Below are 15,403 nucleotides of genomic sequence, written 5' to 3'. Positions count from 1 at the left end.
CCTGCCTCTGCCTCCCAAGTGCTGGAATTAAAGGCGTGCATCACCACTGTTTGGCAAACGCTTTCGTTTATAAGTTGCCTTGTTCGTGGTGTCTCTTCACGGCACTAGGAAAAATAATTACTACATCTGGTCCATTTTTCTTTGGGGGATTTTTTTTTGTTATTTAAATCAATTATTTTATTTAAATTGAATTGTAGGGCTCACCACACATAAATTATTATTCATCTGTAAGATTTGTGATGTATAAATTTCCAGTTTGGCAGAACATTTCCACATTCGGAGTGTGGGCTATAATTCTTTATGAGCTCAGATCAATGTGCTTTCTCCTCTGTTCCTCCTACACGTTTTCAACCTTAGAAAGCCTGTCTTCCTTTAGATATCAGATTTATCTCCAGGCCTGTGTGTCTTTATGTCATGACTTCATTTTTATTCTGGGAAGAGGTTTTGAGACGGAATCTCATGTAACCCAGGATAGCCTTGATCTTACTACGCAGCCGAGGACAACCTCAAACTGATTACAGACATGCACCACAACGCCAGCTTTATGCTGTGTAGGAGATGGAACTTTAGGGACCCTACATATGCTAGGCGAGCAGTGGAGAATCCTCTCCAACCATGGCATTAGCCTTTGACAAAGAGCTACATTGCTCTTGTTTTTAATACTCCGAGAAACGGATGCTCGGAGGAGCCACGGGGTGGGCAACAACTTACTAGAATGAGAGTCTAGCAGATTAGTTCAAAAGACATGTTCTGTTGAGTTTGTTTATTGTGGCATAGTCTTGCGTAGCTCAAGCTAAGCCTTAAACTCACTGTGTAGCTGAGGGTGGCCTTGAACTCCTTATTTCCCATCTCGGCCTCCTGTGCTGGGATTAAAGACATGTACCACCATGCCAAGCCATTTTCTTGTTTTAGAAAGTGTGATAGCCTCACTACAGAAAATCTGAGAATTCTCTCTGTCATTGTCTTTCAGTCTCTGTCTCTCTCTTTCTCTCTCCCTCCCCCTGCCTCATATGTCACTAGTTATCCACAGCCCACAACAATGAGCAGTAGAGGCTCTGACCTCACCCTAGCCCCCCCCTCTCTCTATCTATCTTGAGATGGAGTCATGATACATCATCTAAATTGACCTGGCTCACCATGTACCCCATGAAAAACCTATAGATTATAGGTATGCCTATCACCCAGATCCTCTTCCCCAGACTCCTCCTCCTTCTCTCCCCCCTCCCCTCCCCTTCTCCCTCCCTCGTGTGTATGTGTGTGTGTGTGTGTGTGTGTGTGTGTGTGTGTGTGTGTGTTGATAGGGATTTAACCCAGGAACTTGAGTGAAATGGTAAGCAAGAGCTCTACCACTGAGCCGTATCCTCAGCTCCCTGGCTTATTATGACCCAGTTCCTGCTCAGCATCTTCACTTACATGGCCCAGAGGGGGCCCCCCACCCCCCATGTCAACACATCTCAAAACTGTCATGACTTGGGCAGATAACAAAGCCGTGGTCCCCATTCCTGCCTTCATACCCTTGCTAGCGAGAGAACCCCGTACCTCCAAGAATCACTAAGGGGGTGGAAGGGAGGAAGGCCCCATCGTCCCTCACGCGTGGTTGGTCTTACCTCCCCATATGCGATAGTGTTGTTGTATCTTCTCATTTCTGGGTAAACATGGTCCAAATACCACTGGAAATTCTTACATTTCAAACTTTTCCTCAGTGCTTTTCTTTCTGAGACGTCACCGATGTCGATGCCTGGATTCTATAAGCAGAGAAATGAAGGGCATTAGTGGCTTGGGGCCTCTGGCCAGAGCCCTGTGCAGGTGGAGTCACTTTTAGGAAAAGGGCATCTAGGGGAGTTGGAGCCTGGAATGCTTTGTGGTATTTTGTTGGTTTTGTGGGAAGGAGTGTTCTAGCTTCGTTTCTGTTGCCGTGATAAACCATCTTGACCCAAAGCCACTTGGAGGAGGAGAGGGTAGATCTGGTTTACGCTTCCATGCTTCGACCCATTGTGGTGGGAAAGCCAAAGCAAGGGCTCAAGCAGCCAGTCCCCTCACGTCCACAGAGCAAAGAGAGCAAGCGTCTCCATGCTCCCTGCTGCTCGTGCTCAGCTGGCTTTCTGCACTCGTACACAGCCCACGGGATGGTGCCACCCGCATCCAGGGTGGGCCTTTCCACCTCAACTAGCAATCAAGACAATCCACCGCAGACATCCCTGCAGGCCAAGAACTTCTCAGTAAGACTCTATTCCCAGACGGTGTCAAGTTGACATGTAAGACCAACCATTACATAGGGTCATATGTAGCCCAGGCTAGCCTTGAACTTACTATACAGTTGAGGATGGCCTTGAACCTCTGATCCTTCTGCCTCTACTTCTTGAGTGCTGGGATTACACGTAGGTTCCATCACACCTGGTTTATATCATAATGGAGAAGAAGAACCCGGGGCTTTGTGTGTTCTAGCCATACACCTTGCCAGCTAAGCTACACCCCAGCCCAGAGTCCTGTAGTGCTTAGGCTAGCTTCAGCAGACTCTATGCATCACTTAAATATAAGCTAGAGATTATACTCATTCCATGGAGTGCCTGTAGGAAGACTTGACAGAAGTCTAGACAGTTCTCCATCTTTATCACCACTGGGGTTAAGGACCCCAGGACACAAGGGTGTCAACAACTTACTCTCTGGGATTCTTCTCTTTCATAGTAATTACCCAAGACAATTATTGTAGGAATTATTCGACGATGACAAGAAAATAAATGTTTCTAGCCTCCCTCGGCTCGTCTTTCAACTTGTGTGTGCTGTCCCTCTTTGTGGGCACTCTGCAAAGCTCATTATATGCAAAGGAGAAAATAATTTTCCGTGTGATGATGTTCTGATGAATAATTCACTCTGCTTTTATTGAAATGAACCTGTAATGGGTTGCTGTGTGATGACAGAGGGGAAATAAACCATCTGAAATATGAGCCTCAGTCTCAGCCCCAGACGACTGTGAGTCACAGGACATAGGCTAGGCTGAGGGGGGGAAGTCAGATGGGACTTGAGGGCACCAAGAAGGGTTAGTCTGTTAGGATTTTGTCAGTAAGCAGACAAGGATTTTAAGTGTGTGTGTGTGTGTGTGTGTGTGTGTAAGAATATGTTGGTGTGTGTAGAGCTGTGTGTAGGGGTGTGTATGGTGTATATATGTATGGATGGATATGTGTGCGTGGGGGTATATGTATGTGGTGGTGGTGATGGTGGTGTATGTGTGTGTCTGGTGTATATGCATAAATGCATATGTAGGGTCAAGAGAACATTGGTTGTCTTGCTCTCAAACTTAAATTTTTGTTCCTGTTTTAAGACATGGTTTCTCACCATAACTGAAGTCAAATGCTCCAGGATCTGTCTGTCTCCTCCTGCAATGCTGGGGTTACAAGAAGCATGTATGGCTATGTCTGGCTTTACATAGGTACTGGGGATTTGAACGCAGGACCTCATTTCTTCACAGCAAGTGCTCTTACAAGCATGTTAATGAAAAAAATTATTCAAATATCACACTTTATTAATACTTAAAGGCAAGCCAGAAAACAGTATTTAACTCTTTGTTTGAATATCCTTGGCCTAGTTGGTGGACAGTGTTTGTTAGTCTGAGCGTTGGTTTGAGACAGGACCTTATACTATAAGCTAGCCTTGATCTTACAACCCTTCCTGCTCCGTCTCATCTAGTGCTGGGAATGTAGGGTTGTGCCAGTGTGCTCGGCCAAAAATGTTCCTTTTTACCCCTTAAACAAACAAAAGACAGGACCTCACGTTGTCCAGGCTGGTATGAAACTGGCTACGTAATGAGGAGTGACCTTGGTGCCTCTACCTCGCCAGTGTAGGGATTACACACTTGGCTGAAATGGCCGTTTTAGAGCCTGGCAGGATAGCACTCACAATTATGGACCAGCCATCCGGAACCAACTCCAGACCTGTGATTCAGTATTGTTTGATTTTTTTTTCCTTACCTATGATCAATCACAGTCCAAAAATTCTAAATGGGAAGTTTCAGAAAACAATGTATAAATCTGAAGTGAATTTTATCATAGTGCCTTGTTTGGATCATACCACTTTATTACTAGCGGTTGGCATTGGCCTCTTAGTGTGCAAGTTTATAAATAAAACTTGGCCATAGTCTTGGCCTACACGCTGAATGTGATTAGTGTATCGGGTGCTGAGAGCGTGGCACTAGCCTGTCGCCCCAGCATGCGGGAAGCTGAGGAAGGAAGATCATGATTTGAGGCTGAACTGAGCTGTGGAGTAAGATCCTGTCAAAGCAGGTGTGTGTGTGGGGGGGGGAGGGGAGGAGAGAAAGGAAGATAGAGGTGAGAGGGAGGAGAAGGAAGTATGGGGAAAAAAAGGAGAAAGGAAAGAAGAAGCGAAGGAAGGGAGGGAGGGAGAGAGGGAGGGAGGGAGGGGATGTATTGATAGGTATTTGATCACATTGTGAATCCTGAAACTGTACTGGAAAAGTCTTTTCTTGTTGTGGTGTGGCTCATCCCTAGCAAACACCTTTAACCTGAGAGCTTTCAGTAAACAGGGTTTAAATAAGGTCAACCATAGGTCAAGAAGAGGCAGAGCAAGGAACCAGTCGACAGGGAGTGGACATAAGAAAACCCAAGAAAGAGAAAGGAAGGTCTTTGAGTTCAAGGGTATTTAAGACAGAGTGGAGAAGGAGAAAGGGGCTCTTCCTTCTGGGACACTGGTGGAGTAGGAAGGTCAGCTGGGTGCTTTCCTGCCTCTCTGACGTAGCAGGATGTCACCACAGCGTCTGACTCCTGAGTCTTCATTTAGTAAATCGTACATTTGGGACTTTGTGTTTTAAAAATGATCTAACATGTTTCTAGTTCATTTCTGATTTGGGTCCAGACCACTCAGGGCTCTATAGTGAGATTCTGTGCCAATGCTATACACACACACACACACACACACACACACACACACACACACTTACCTGATTTAGGAATTTTTCTGGATCATAGACCATGTGTATGACCTTTATTGGTTGAATATCCTTCGTCTGAAAGCCAGAAAGCTAAAGCTCCCCGCATCTGGACCTTTTGTTCATGAGTTGCTCCTTAGGGTGCTCAGGACCCATGTCTGGTTTCTAATCTTTTTAAAAACCTCCTTCACAGTAGCCCCGTGGCCAAGCAGGGATTGCAATGGAGACCACACTGGGCAAGAGTGACTAGACCTTAGCTCTTGTGACTCCAAGAGTGATAGCTAACCATTGTCAAGCTGACATGATCTAGAATCACACTTCTGGGTATGTCTGTGAGGGATTCTAGAATAGATTTATTGAGGAAGGAAGACACTCCCTGAATGTGGGTGCACCGTTCCGTGGGCTGGGGTGTTGGACTGAATAAAAAGGAGACAGTTAGCGGAGCCCCAGCATCCATCTCTCTCTGTTTCCTGACTGTGGGTGTGACCAGTCGCCTCACACTCCTGCCAACATGCCTTCCCCATTTTGATGGACTAGACCCTCAAACTCAGAGCCACAATAAACCATTCTTTCCATAAGTTGTTTTTGTTGGGGGTTTTATTCCAGAATAGGAACAGGAACTAATATGACAGATAAAGCCATCATTCTACATTCTTCTCTACAAAACTTGAATTCCTCTGACACAGGAGCACTAGGGTTATAAGTTCACATCCCTGCCCTGATGATTTGAGTACATATTCTTTATGTAAGAAGATGTACTTCTAGTTAATGTGTATACGTTTGTATGCAAGGTCCATGGTGGCCATAAGAGGGCACCAGATTCCCTGGAGCTGCAGTTAGAGGTGATTATGAGCTTCCTGAAATGGGCACTGGGAATGGGCATCTGATCCTCTTAGTGTAGCAAGCACTCTTAACCACTGAGCCATCTCTCCAACCCTGAGTTGGCATTTGTGTAAGACCTTAAGGAAGACCCATTAGCCTCCCCAAACCAGGTTTCTAATGTGTAGAATGCACATTGTAGTAGGCCCCTAACAAGTCAGCATTTATTGAGTATTCAGTGTGGGATGAAGTCTATTCTGTACCTCATTTGTTATCACTGGGGCCCTTTTGGGGTAAGTATGAACAATTTATGTTCTACAGATGAGGAAATCTAGGCAGACCACTCATTTGCCATGAGATTAAATGAGATGTTACAAAAGAAAAATGTATCAAGTATGTACTAAGTACTCATCAAAGGTTATCCAACTTTACACAAGAATATGCGAAAGCTTGGGCTGGCAAGATGGTTCAGTGGGTAAAGGGGCTTGCTGCCAAGCTTGATGACCCATGGTCCAGACTAAGGACCTGAATGGTAGAAGGAGAGAACCAATGTGCACAGGTTGCCGTCTGGCCTCTATATGATGCACACTGTGGCATCATCTCCCCTACATAAACGAAATAAATGAATGTAAATTAAAAATGCATAAAGGAATACTACATTTGATGACTCTACATTGCTAAAGGAGGGAGAAGCAAATTTTTAGGATGTATTTCAAAAACTGTAATGAGGTAGAGGCAAGCCTGGCGTCACAAACTGTATCACTTTACCTACTTGTGAGGCTGAGTTAGGAATGTCCAAAGTTCAAGGGTTAGCCTGGCCCCTGAGAGTGAATTCAAAGCTAGCCTGGGTAATTTAGTGAGACCCTGTCTCAAAATGAAAAGAAAAACAATGGTTAAAGGTGTGGCTCAGTAGTAGAGCCCCTGCCTAGAATCCCCCAGGGAGGGGCTGGGGGTGTGGCTCAGTGGTAGAGCCCCTGCCTAGAATCCCCCAGGGAGGGGCTGGGGGCGTGGCTCAGTGGTAGAGCCCCTGCCTAGAATCCCCAGTGAGGGGCTGGGGGCGTGGCTCAGTGGTAGAGCCCCTGCCTAGANTCCCCCAGTGAGGGGCTGGGGGCGTGGCTCAGTGGTAGAGCCCCTGCCTAGAATCCCCCAGGGAGGGGCTGGGGACGTGGCTCGGGGGTAGAGCCCCTGCCTAGAATCCCCCAGTGAGGGGCTGGAGGCGTGGCTCAGTGGTAGAGCACCTGCCTAGAATCCCCCAGTAAGGGGCTGGGGGCGTGGCTCAGTGGTAGAGCCCCTGCCTAGAATCTCCCAGGGAGGGGCTGGGGGAGTGGCTCAGTGGTAGAGCCCCTGCCTAGAATCCCCCAGTGAGGGGCTGCTTTCCTAACTTACATAAGCACCTAGATTCAACCCTGGGTAGTGGGGGGGGGAGAGACTGTAACAACAGTGACACAGTTTCTATACTTTTCTCCTTTACCCGCTCAAACCTTGCACACATTTAACTGTATTTCTGCTGCTCTACTGCAGCCTCCTGAACAGAGAAATGAGGGCCCGCCATCAGCCCCATTTTCCTGCTCAATGTCTCAAAGCACAGGAAAGCGTTCAGTGGAGATTTCACCAATAGCACGAGACAGAGGTGAGATTCAAACCAAGCTGGGCACAGCCACGGGGTTCCTGCTGGGAGCCTGGAGTAACGAGAGATTTTGCTGGAGCCCCTAGCAGCATGCATGAGGGAAGAGATGGAAACAGGCATCAAAGCCCCCACACAGCCGTCAGTCAGGACTTGTCACTGGCAGCTGTATTCCTATGGGGTCGGGGAGGCACACAGTAAGAGCAGAAGTAGGTTGGTGTTGCTCAAGCCTGGGTGAGGACCTTTTGGACACAGCGCATTCTCCCAGTAGAGAGACAACGGTCATATAAGAAGATTTAGATTAACACAGCAACAAGATCTGCGGATCTTTGGAAGGGAATTGATGCCCTTTTGGTTGTGTTTGCCCCAGTAAGAGGATCTAACACTCAGATGTCTGTGAGCCTTGGCAAGAGAAAAGCCATTGGCTTATTAAGGGTGTCCGCGGCCTGCCAGAGAGCCTAACTTATCGTTCTAGGATGACAGGGAAAGCTGCCTGTTCCTACCTCCAGAGGCAGATTCCATGCTATGTACACATGTGACTTGTAGTCGTCCATCCAGACCTCGGCTACCCGCAGCGCATTCCTCTTGGTGTAGAAGCCGATGTTACTGTTATACGGTTTCTTCTTCCGCTCAATGTGGGCCACCCTTGAACACGGAAGGACCTCCATGCTGCCACCACAGAGCCATACCTGGAGGCACAGAGACTTGATCAGTATGGCAGAGGATGTCCCAGAGGCCACTGCCCACAAGCCCCAAAGCAGTGGTTGAACCTAGATAGCATGAATCCTAGTTTCCTTTTCAGTTGCTGTGATAAAACACCGTGACCAAAAGCAATTTAAGGGAGGAAAGGATACATCTGTCTTGTACTTCCAGGTCGCGATCCATCTCTGAGGGAAGTCAGGGTAGGAACTCTAGCAAGAACTTGAAAGCACAAAACATGGAGGGATACTGCTTATTGGTATACTCATAAGGTCATGCTTAAATAGCTTATACAATCCAAGACATTCTGAGTAGGGAATGGTGCCACCCACAGTGGGCTGGACCTTCCTACATTATTAAGTAGCCATCAAAACAACCCCCCACCCCACCCAGTTATATCTGTAGGCCAATCTCATCTAGGCTATAAGCTGTGTCAAATTGACAGTCTGAGCAAACTATGAAAGTTTAATATGATTGTCAGTTTGAATAGAGGTAGAATCATCTAGAAGACAAACCTGTTGGGCATGTTTATAAGGGAGTTTCTAGACTGGGTTAACTGAGGAAGGAAGACTTGCCCTGAATACAGGTAACATCATTACATGGGCTAGAGCCTTGGACAAAGGAGAAAATGGCCAAGGACCAGCATTCATCGCTCTGCTTCCTGACTGTGGATACAATGTAACCAGATGCCTCCCTCTCCTGCCTCCATGCCTTCCCTGCCATGATAGAATGTCCCCTTGAACTCTGAGCCACAATAAACCCTCCCTTCCTAAAGTTCCTTTTCTCAGGTATTTGGTCACAGTAATGAAAAGGTAGCTAATACATCTCACCATGTCCTGCTTGTCCGATTTCCAACTCGGGCTACTTGTCTCTTTATTATTTGCTGAGGCTTTTGGGAGAAAATGGCTGTGGTATAATCTATCTCATTTTCCCTTCTTTTATTTTCAGGATGTGGTATTGTATGTCTGCTTCTTTTCTGCCCTCTGTGGGCAACTGCAATACATGGCATTCACTCATTCATACACATAAATAAAAACAGTTTAAAAATGTCTTTTAAAAAAAAAATTAATGGACTTAAGGGCTGGGTTTAGTCGTTGAGTTGGTAAAGCATTTGTGTAAGAATGAATGCTTGAGTTCAGTCTTAGAGGATACCCAGGCCTGGTAGCTTATGCTGATAATCCTAGCTTTGGGGAGGTGGAGGCAAAGAATTCCAGGTGCTCACTGGCCAGCCAACCAGTGGTTGCCTGTGGGAAGGGCAATAGTCTTTTTGGTGAGCTCCAGGCCAGTGAGAGACCTGAAGAATGACACACATACACACAAACTCTTAGGGAAAGGTGAATGTTTATATATGTGTTGGGGGTGGGTGGGTATCCATATTCCTGGAATTAAATAACACTGAAGAATCTTTGTCATGAGGTGTATCCCATCTTTGCAGGTGTTAGGGTTGGAACCTGTATGAGCACTGAGCCACATGTGCAGCTTGTGCGACAATCTTGGCATTGTGAGACATACGAGATGCAACTGTCTTTACAGCAATATTATGAGACTTTGAGGACAGTGGGGGGATCACTCCAACTTCCTCCCCAGGACCCTCATTCCCTCCGCCTACCCTAAAGATGGTCTCTCAAGTTGTTGATGAACTTGGAAGTCCAACACAGGGGGCTTTCTCCTTCTTCCCTTAAGAGTTTGCATTTCTGCAATCTTAGCAGTGGCTTTTCCAAAACGTCTTCGGTGTCCCTGATCAAGTCACTCTGGGGTCCATTGAAATTGGTTTCCATGTCACTTGGGCAACAGGGAGCTAGGCCTGGTGGCACAGTTTAGTTATCCTAGCTACGTATGTGATGGAGGCCGAGGGACCATGGCAAGTTCACACTTGCTTCAGTGTGAACTTAGTGAGTCGGCCCCCAAGTAAAAAGTAACGAGAGGGGCTGGGATGTAGTTCAGTAGTAGAGCACCTGCCTTCAATCGCTCAGGGTGGGAGTGTGGCTCAGTGGTAAAGTACCTGTATGGCATACAGGAGGTCCTGGGGTCTTCCTCCAGTCCTGGGGAAAACCAAACCAAATCAAAAGCTTGTGTGTGTGTGTGTGTGTGTGTAAAATATGACTTAAAACATAACCAGAATTTATCCGGCTAAGAAAATATTTTAATTTGTTCCTCCCACTCTTCTTCTTTGGGACTTCTTGGTAACACTTGTCCCCTGAGAATGGCACACTAATCACCCCCAGTGAGCTGCCACTGGTAACTTTCCCTGGTGTTTCGTGCCAGGCTGGGTGGATGGGCTGTGTCCCCTTACCCCGATTTAAATGCATCCTCTCTTCCATGATCAGATGGATGCTTCACGGCTTTCCTCCTAAATTCCTTTTACAAAAATTCAATTTCAATCCATGGCTTTATTTATTACAGTTTCTCAGAAACGAGATTTACGAATGCAGATCTGGAGACATATCTCAATTTAAGTACCATGGTGGCGAGAACCCCTAAACACGTAGATCCTAGTGCCAGTTGGGTCGATGCAAGCCATTTCTCTTAGCACAGGCTGAGGAATTAAAATGATCCTTGGCAAGTGACATGTGACTCCGAGGAGGAAAAAAAAAGGCATTATTGAAAGCAGCCTGATTCATCGAGCAGAGTCCAAGGATGGAAGAGACTCCCCCCCCTCCCTGCACCCCCGTTGTTGTTGCTTCTGTATTTAAAAGACAAACCATATCAGAGGGAGACGAATCATACTGGTCTGAACTTGTCATCAGTTTAAAATCCATTACATTTGTACCACCCAGTGGAATAGCATGCTACTGCCATGCATGACCAAACTCCTGGGTTAGAGAAAACATCCTACGTAATCTTTAAGTGCACTTTCTCTGTCTTCCTACCTCTCGCCATCTTTTCCTCTTTCCTTGAATCCATTTAATTTTCTTCCATTCCCTCCTCCTTTCCACCTAACATCTTGTTCCCACCTCAACTCTCTTCCTTCCTCTGTGCTCTGATGGAGTCTGGGGACAGCAGCAGCGAGATTGTTAACAGGAGATGGGCAGCGGGGCGAGTAACAGGTAAAGAGCTGGGGGAAATGGCTCACTGGGTGAAGGTACTTGCAGACAGGGAAGTTCCATTCCCCGGGGCCCATGGGGGAAGAGAGAACTTGATTCTACAAGCTGTCCTCTGCTTTCTATGTGCACTGTGACTGACACACACACACACACACACACACACACACAAAAGGAAATAATATATAAAAAACATTAAGCTCACCATATGAAGGAAGCAGTTGTCATAGACTAGAAGCCACCTGGGCTACACCCGACAGAGTGTACTGAGAGAAGCCCATGGGAGAGGGATTTAATAGAAATGAGTCACCAGACTCCTGGACCAGCATGTGTAAATGGATACCTTTTTCCTACTTTGTTAGCCCATCTTCATCTTCAAGAGTACAATCACTTCAAAAAATTTAGTGTGTGTGTGTGTGTGTGTGTGTGTGTGTGTGTGTGTATGTGCTAGTGCATGCACCTGGCATGTGGAGGTCAGAGGACAACTTGTGGGTATTGGTTTTCTCCTTCTACCATGAGTTCCAGAGACTGAACTCAAGTCCTTCAGCTTGGTGGCCTTACAATTAGATGCATCTTGCTGGCCTGAGTTCCTTTTTTTTTACAACAAGTTATCTTGATTTCTACTTTTGACCATATGCTCGTACTACAACTTTTTCATTCTGGGACACGGAAACCTAAGAACATCATTGGGTGTCCCTCAGGACTCAGATCCACACCGTAATGCTTAGTAATCTTCATTCCCATCTTTATGGGATCCAGAATCACATGGAGACAAGCCTCCGGACACACCTATGACGCATCATATAAGTCAGTGGTTCTCAATCTTTGGGGTGAGACTCCATTGGGGTCAAACGACCCTTTCACAGGGGTAGAATATCAGATAGCCTACATATCAGCTATTCCCATTACAATTCACAACAGTAGTGAAATTAGTTATGAAGTAGCAATGAGAATGATTTTATGGCTGGAGTCAGCACACCATGAGGAACTGTATTAAAGGGTCGAAGTATTAGGAAGGTTGAGAGCCACTGGTACAGATAAAGGTTAGCTTTTGAGGATGTTTGTAGGCTATTGTCCTGGTTGGCCTTAGCATTGTGTGAAGACCCATGTCGACTGTGGGCGGGATCATTCCCTACTCAGGGAATAGTAAAGTAAGAAAAATTGACCTTGGCACAGACATTCATTGCTATCTTCTTCCTGACTCCAGCTGCAACAAGACTTGCAACTTAGACTCTCCTACCGTGATTACTACCACGATTAGATGTACCGTGAGTTATAAAGCCAAAATACTTCCTTAGATTGCTTTTATCAGGGTCTTTTGAAGAGAAAAAAGAAAAAAAACCTTTAATTTTTTTTTTTTATTTATGTGTCCTTATATGTCTGTGCAGAGGCCAGAAGATGGTATCAGCTTGCCTCAAGCCAGAGTTACAGTTGGTTGGTTGCAAGTTATCTAACATGAATGCCAGGACCTGAACTCAGGCGCCCTGCAAGAGAAATGGTCTCAATCACTGGGCCATCGCCCCAGCACTTGTCTAGGTAATTTTGTCACAGCAAGTGTAACTAAGGCATACATCCAAAACATCCTTCCCTACAGCAGTTACAACTGAACAGACATTAAGCATTCTATTGCCTCGTGTTCCCAGAACCCTTCCCGATGCCCTCAACTTAGAACGGTTTGCCTTTGGCCACTGAACCCAACCCTATATACGTGTTTATTAGGACCAGCTTTCTGATCTGGTCCTCTGCTGGAGATATGAAGATAAGATGGACATGAAGGAGCCTGCTGACTGAATTCACAACTTTCACTGGTTCCTCAGTGCTGAGCATGAGAGTAAGTATCAGGGAAGGGCCGAGAGCAGCTTTGGTACCTTCATATGGAAGTTTCCAGAAGGCAAGTGGGAGATAACACTGTATTCACTTTCCTACCTATACATATTACTCATCCCGCTACCACCGTTTAGTATGCATTTAGCTGAGGATTAGAAAGCAGCTGTTAGAGTGTAATTATAGATAATCTATGCTTAGCCACCAGAGGAGACTGCATTATATTTAATTCTGTCTTCAGCACCAAAGGCCATAGCTTTGAGACTGTATGCCCTGATGTGGAAGGAAGCTGGTATTTACAGTTTTTAAAGACTGATCTCTTGTTATTTTTTAAGTGTTTTGTGTGTGTGTGTGTGTGTGTGTGTGAGAGAGAGAGAGAGAGAGAGAGAGAGAGAGAGAGAGAGAGAGAGAGAGAGAGAGAGCGCAATGTCCACAGAGGCCAGTAGAAATTGTCAGGACTCCTAGGGGTCTGGAGTTATGTGTGACTGTGAGCTGCCCAACATGGGAGTTAGGAACAGAACTTGGGTCCTCTGTAAGAGCATTGTGTGATCCTAAATCCTGAGCCATCTCTCCAGCCTGCTTCCATATTGATTTTATGGTGTATGTAATGGTTCATCTTGATTGCCAACCTGGACAATAGGAGATGCATTTCTGGGTGTGTCTGTGAGGGAGGGCTTTTCTAGAGAGGTTCACATGGCGGAGGGAAGTCCCACCCTGAATTAGGGTGATGTCTTCTCGTGGGCTTGGGTCCTGGACTGAATAGAAAGGAGACAGTGAGCTGAGCACCAGCATCCATCTCTCTCTGCTTCCTGTGAACACAACTTGGCCAGTTGCCCCTGCTCCTGCTGCTCCTGCTCCTGCCCCTGCCCCTGCCCCTACTCCTGCTCCTGCTCCTGCCGCTGCCACTCCTGCTCCTGCTGCTCCTTCTCCTTCTCCTGCTCCTCCTCCTTCTCCTGCTCCTCCTCCTGCTTCTGCTCCTCCTCCTGCCCCTGCTCCTGCTNCTCCTGCCCCTGCTCCTGCTGCTCCTCCTGCCCCTGCCCCTGCTCCTCCTGCCTTTGCCCCTGCTCCTGCCCCTGCCCCTGCTCCTGCCCCTGCTCCTGCCCCTGCTCCTGCTCCTGCTCCTGCTGCTCCTCCTGCTCCTGGTGCTCCTGCTCCTCCTCCTCCCCCTCCCCCTGCCCCTTTCTCACCAGAGTGGACTACATCCCCTCAAGCCAAGAGCCAATGTTAAAGCAGAAGCAATTCAGGCTCCCGGAGGCTTGTATTCTTAGAGTTGTTCTATGATCCCAATCAGTGTGGGTCTAGTGGCATTACACCTGCCTGCTGGTGAGTTCCGAACATCAGTTGACATCATACTGTCTTTGGGACTCTTATTTTTCTTCTATTCCAATCTATTTTATATTTTATTTTTACATTCCAACCACAGTTTCCCCTACCTCCTCAACTCCTTGTCCCTCCTGTCTTTGGGACTCTTGTGTAGACATTCCTCAACTCCTTCACTGAGACAGTGTATCTCAGTCCCTTTATTTAATAGAAACATCAATTTGGGTCCCTGTTTTTAGTTGCACTTCTTTTGCTGTGAGAAAATGCTCTGCTGGAAAGCAACATAGGGAAAAAGGGTTTATTTCAGTGTATTGTTCCCCAAGGTATTACCCATCATTCCAGGGAAGTCAAGGGAAGAACTCGAGAAATCTTTACATCACATCCACAGTCAAGAGCAGAGAGAGAGATGTTACTGTACATATGCAAGCTTGCTTGCTACCAGCTTGACTTCTTCACTCGTATGTAGTCCATGACCCTCCAAAGCATGCATATGGATGCCAGAAAATAACTCCTTGGAGGTTGGTGCCACCGGAAATGGGGGCTGTCTTCTTGCATTAATTAACAGTCAAGTCGAATCTACCCCACACACTCCCACGGTCCACCCTGGTCTAGAAAAGTCTACCTAGGTGATTCTTGACTATGTCAAATTGACAGTTAAAACTAACCAGCACAGGCTTCTCTGATGATCTCTCCCATCTATGAACCAGTCTAGCTGTCTATGAGAAGGATCTGGTTGCCTTCTACTAGTGACAGACAGTGTCTGCCTCCTGCTAGTGACAATGATCCCAGTGTGGGCTCCATGGCCTCCTGGGCATCCCACTTCTAGACTCCCCTTTGGCCAGCCTGGCCATAAGGCTCTGATTTTTTTTTTTAATACCACCCATCTTCTGTGGCTTCAAGGCTGACCTACCTTCTCTATCCAGTTTCCCGCTGCATGGTCAAACTTGGAAACTGAAGGGAGAGGAGGGATGATGTGGAAGGAGTTGAGACCTTGGAATGATCCCTAGGAAGGCTCCTGCCAGCATCTACCATGAATTTGTTTTCTGTGCCTATGTGGTGTATATATGTCTGTCCGTCTGTCCGTCTCTCCCTCTCTCCTCTCTCCTCTCTCCTCTCTCCCTCCTCTCTCCCCTCTCC

At 46.7% G+C, this 15,403-nt stretch overlaps 1 protein-coding gene across 2 annotated transcripts in view; it reads right to left on the bottom strand.

Annotated features, from left to right (window-relative positions):
• Galnt17 (polypeptide N-acetylgalactosaminyltransferase 17) overlaps window positions 1–15,403 on the bottom strand; it is a 445,148-nt gene that overhangs the window by 25,860 nt on the left and 403,885 nt on the right. For both annotated transcript variants that reach the window (XM_021222542.2, XM_029533788.1), the window contains 2 exons: window positions 7,886–8,071; window positions 1,608–1,745 (listed from right to left, as the gene is read on the bottom strand). In XM_021222542.2, coding sequence (XP_021078201.1) covers window positions 1,608–1,745; window positions 7,886–8,071 — 324 coding nt within the window. The remainder of the gene's footprint in view (window positions 1–1,607; window positions 1,746–7,885; window positions 8,072–15,403) is intronic.

The sequence above is a fragment of the Mus pahari genome, chromosome 23 (genome assembly GCF_900095145.1).
Source record: "Mus pahari chromosome 23, PAHARI_EIJ_v1.1, whole genome shotgun sequence".
Taxonomy (NCBI): domain Eukaryota; kingdom Metazoa; phylum Chordata; class Mammalia; order Rodentia; family Muridae; genus Mus; species Mus pahari.
This window is presented reverse-complemented; position numbering and strand designations above follow the sequence as displayed.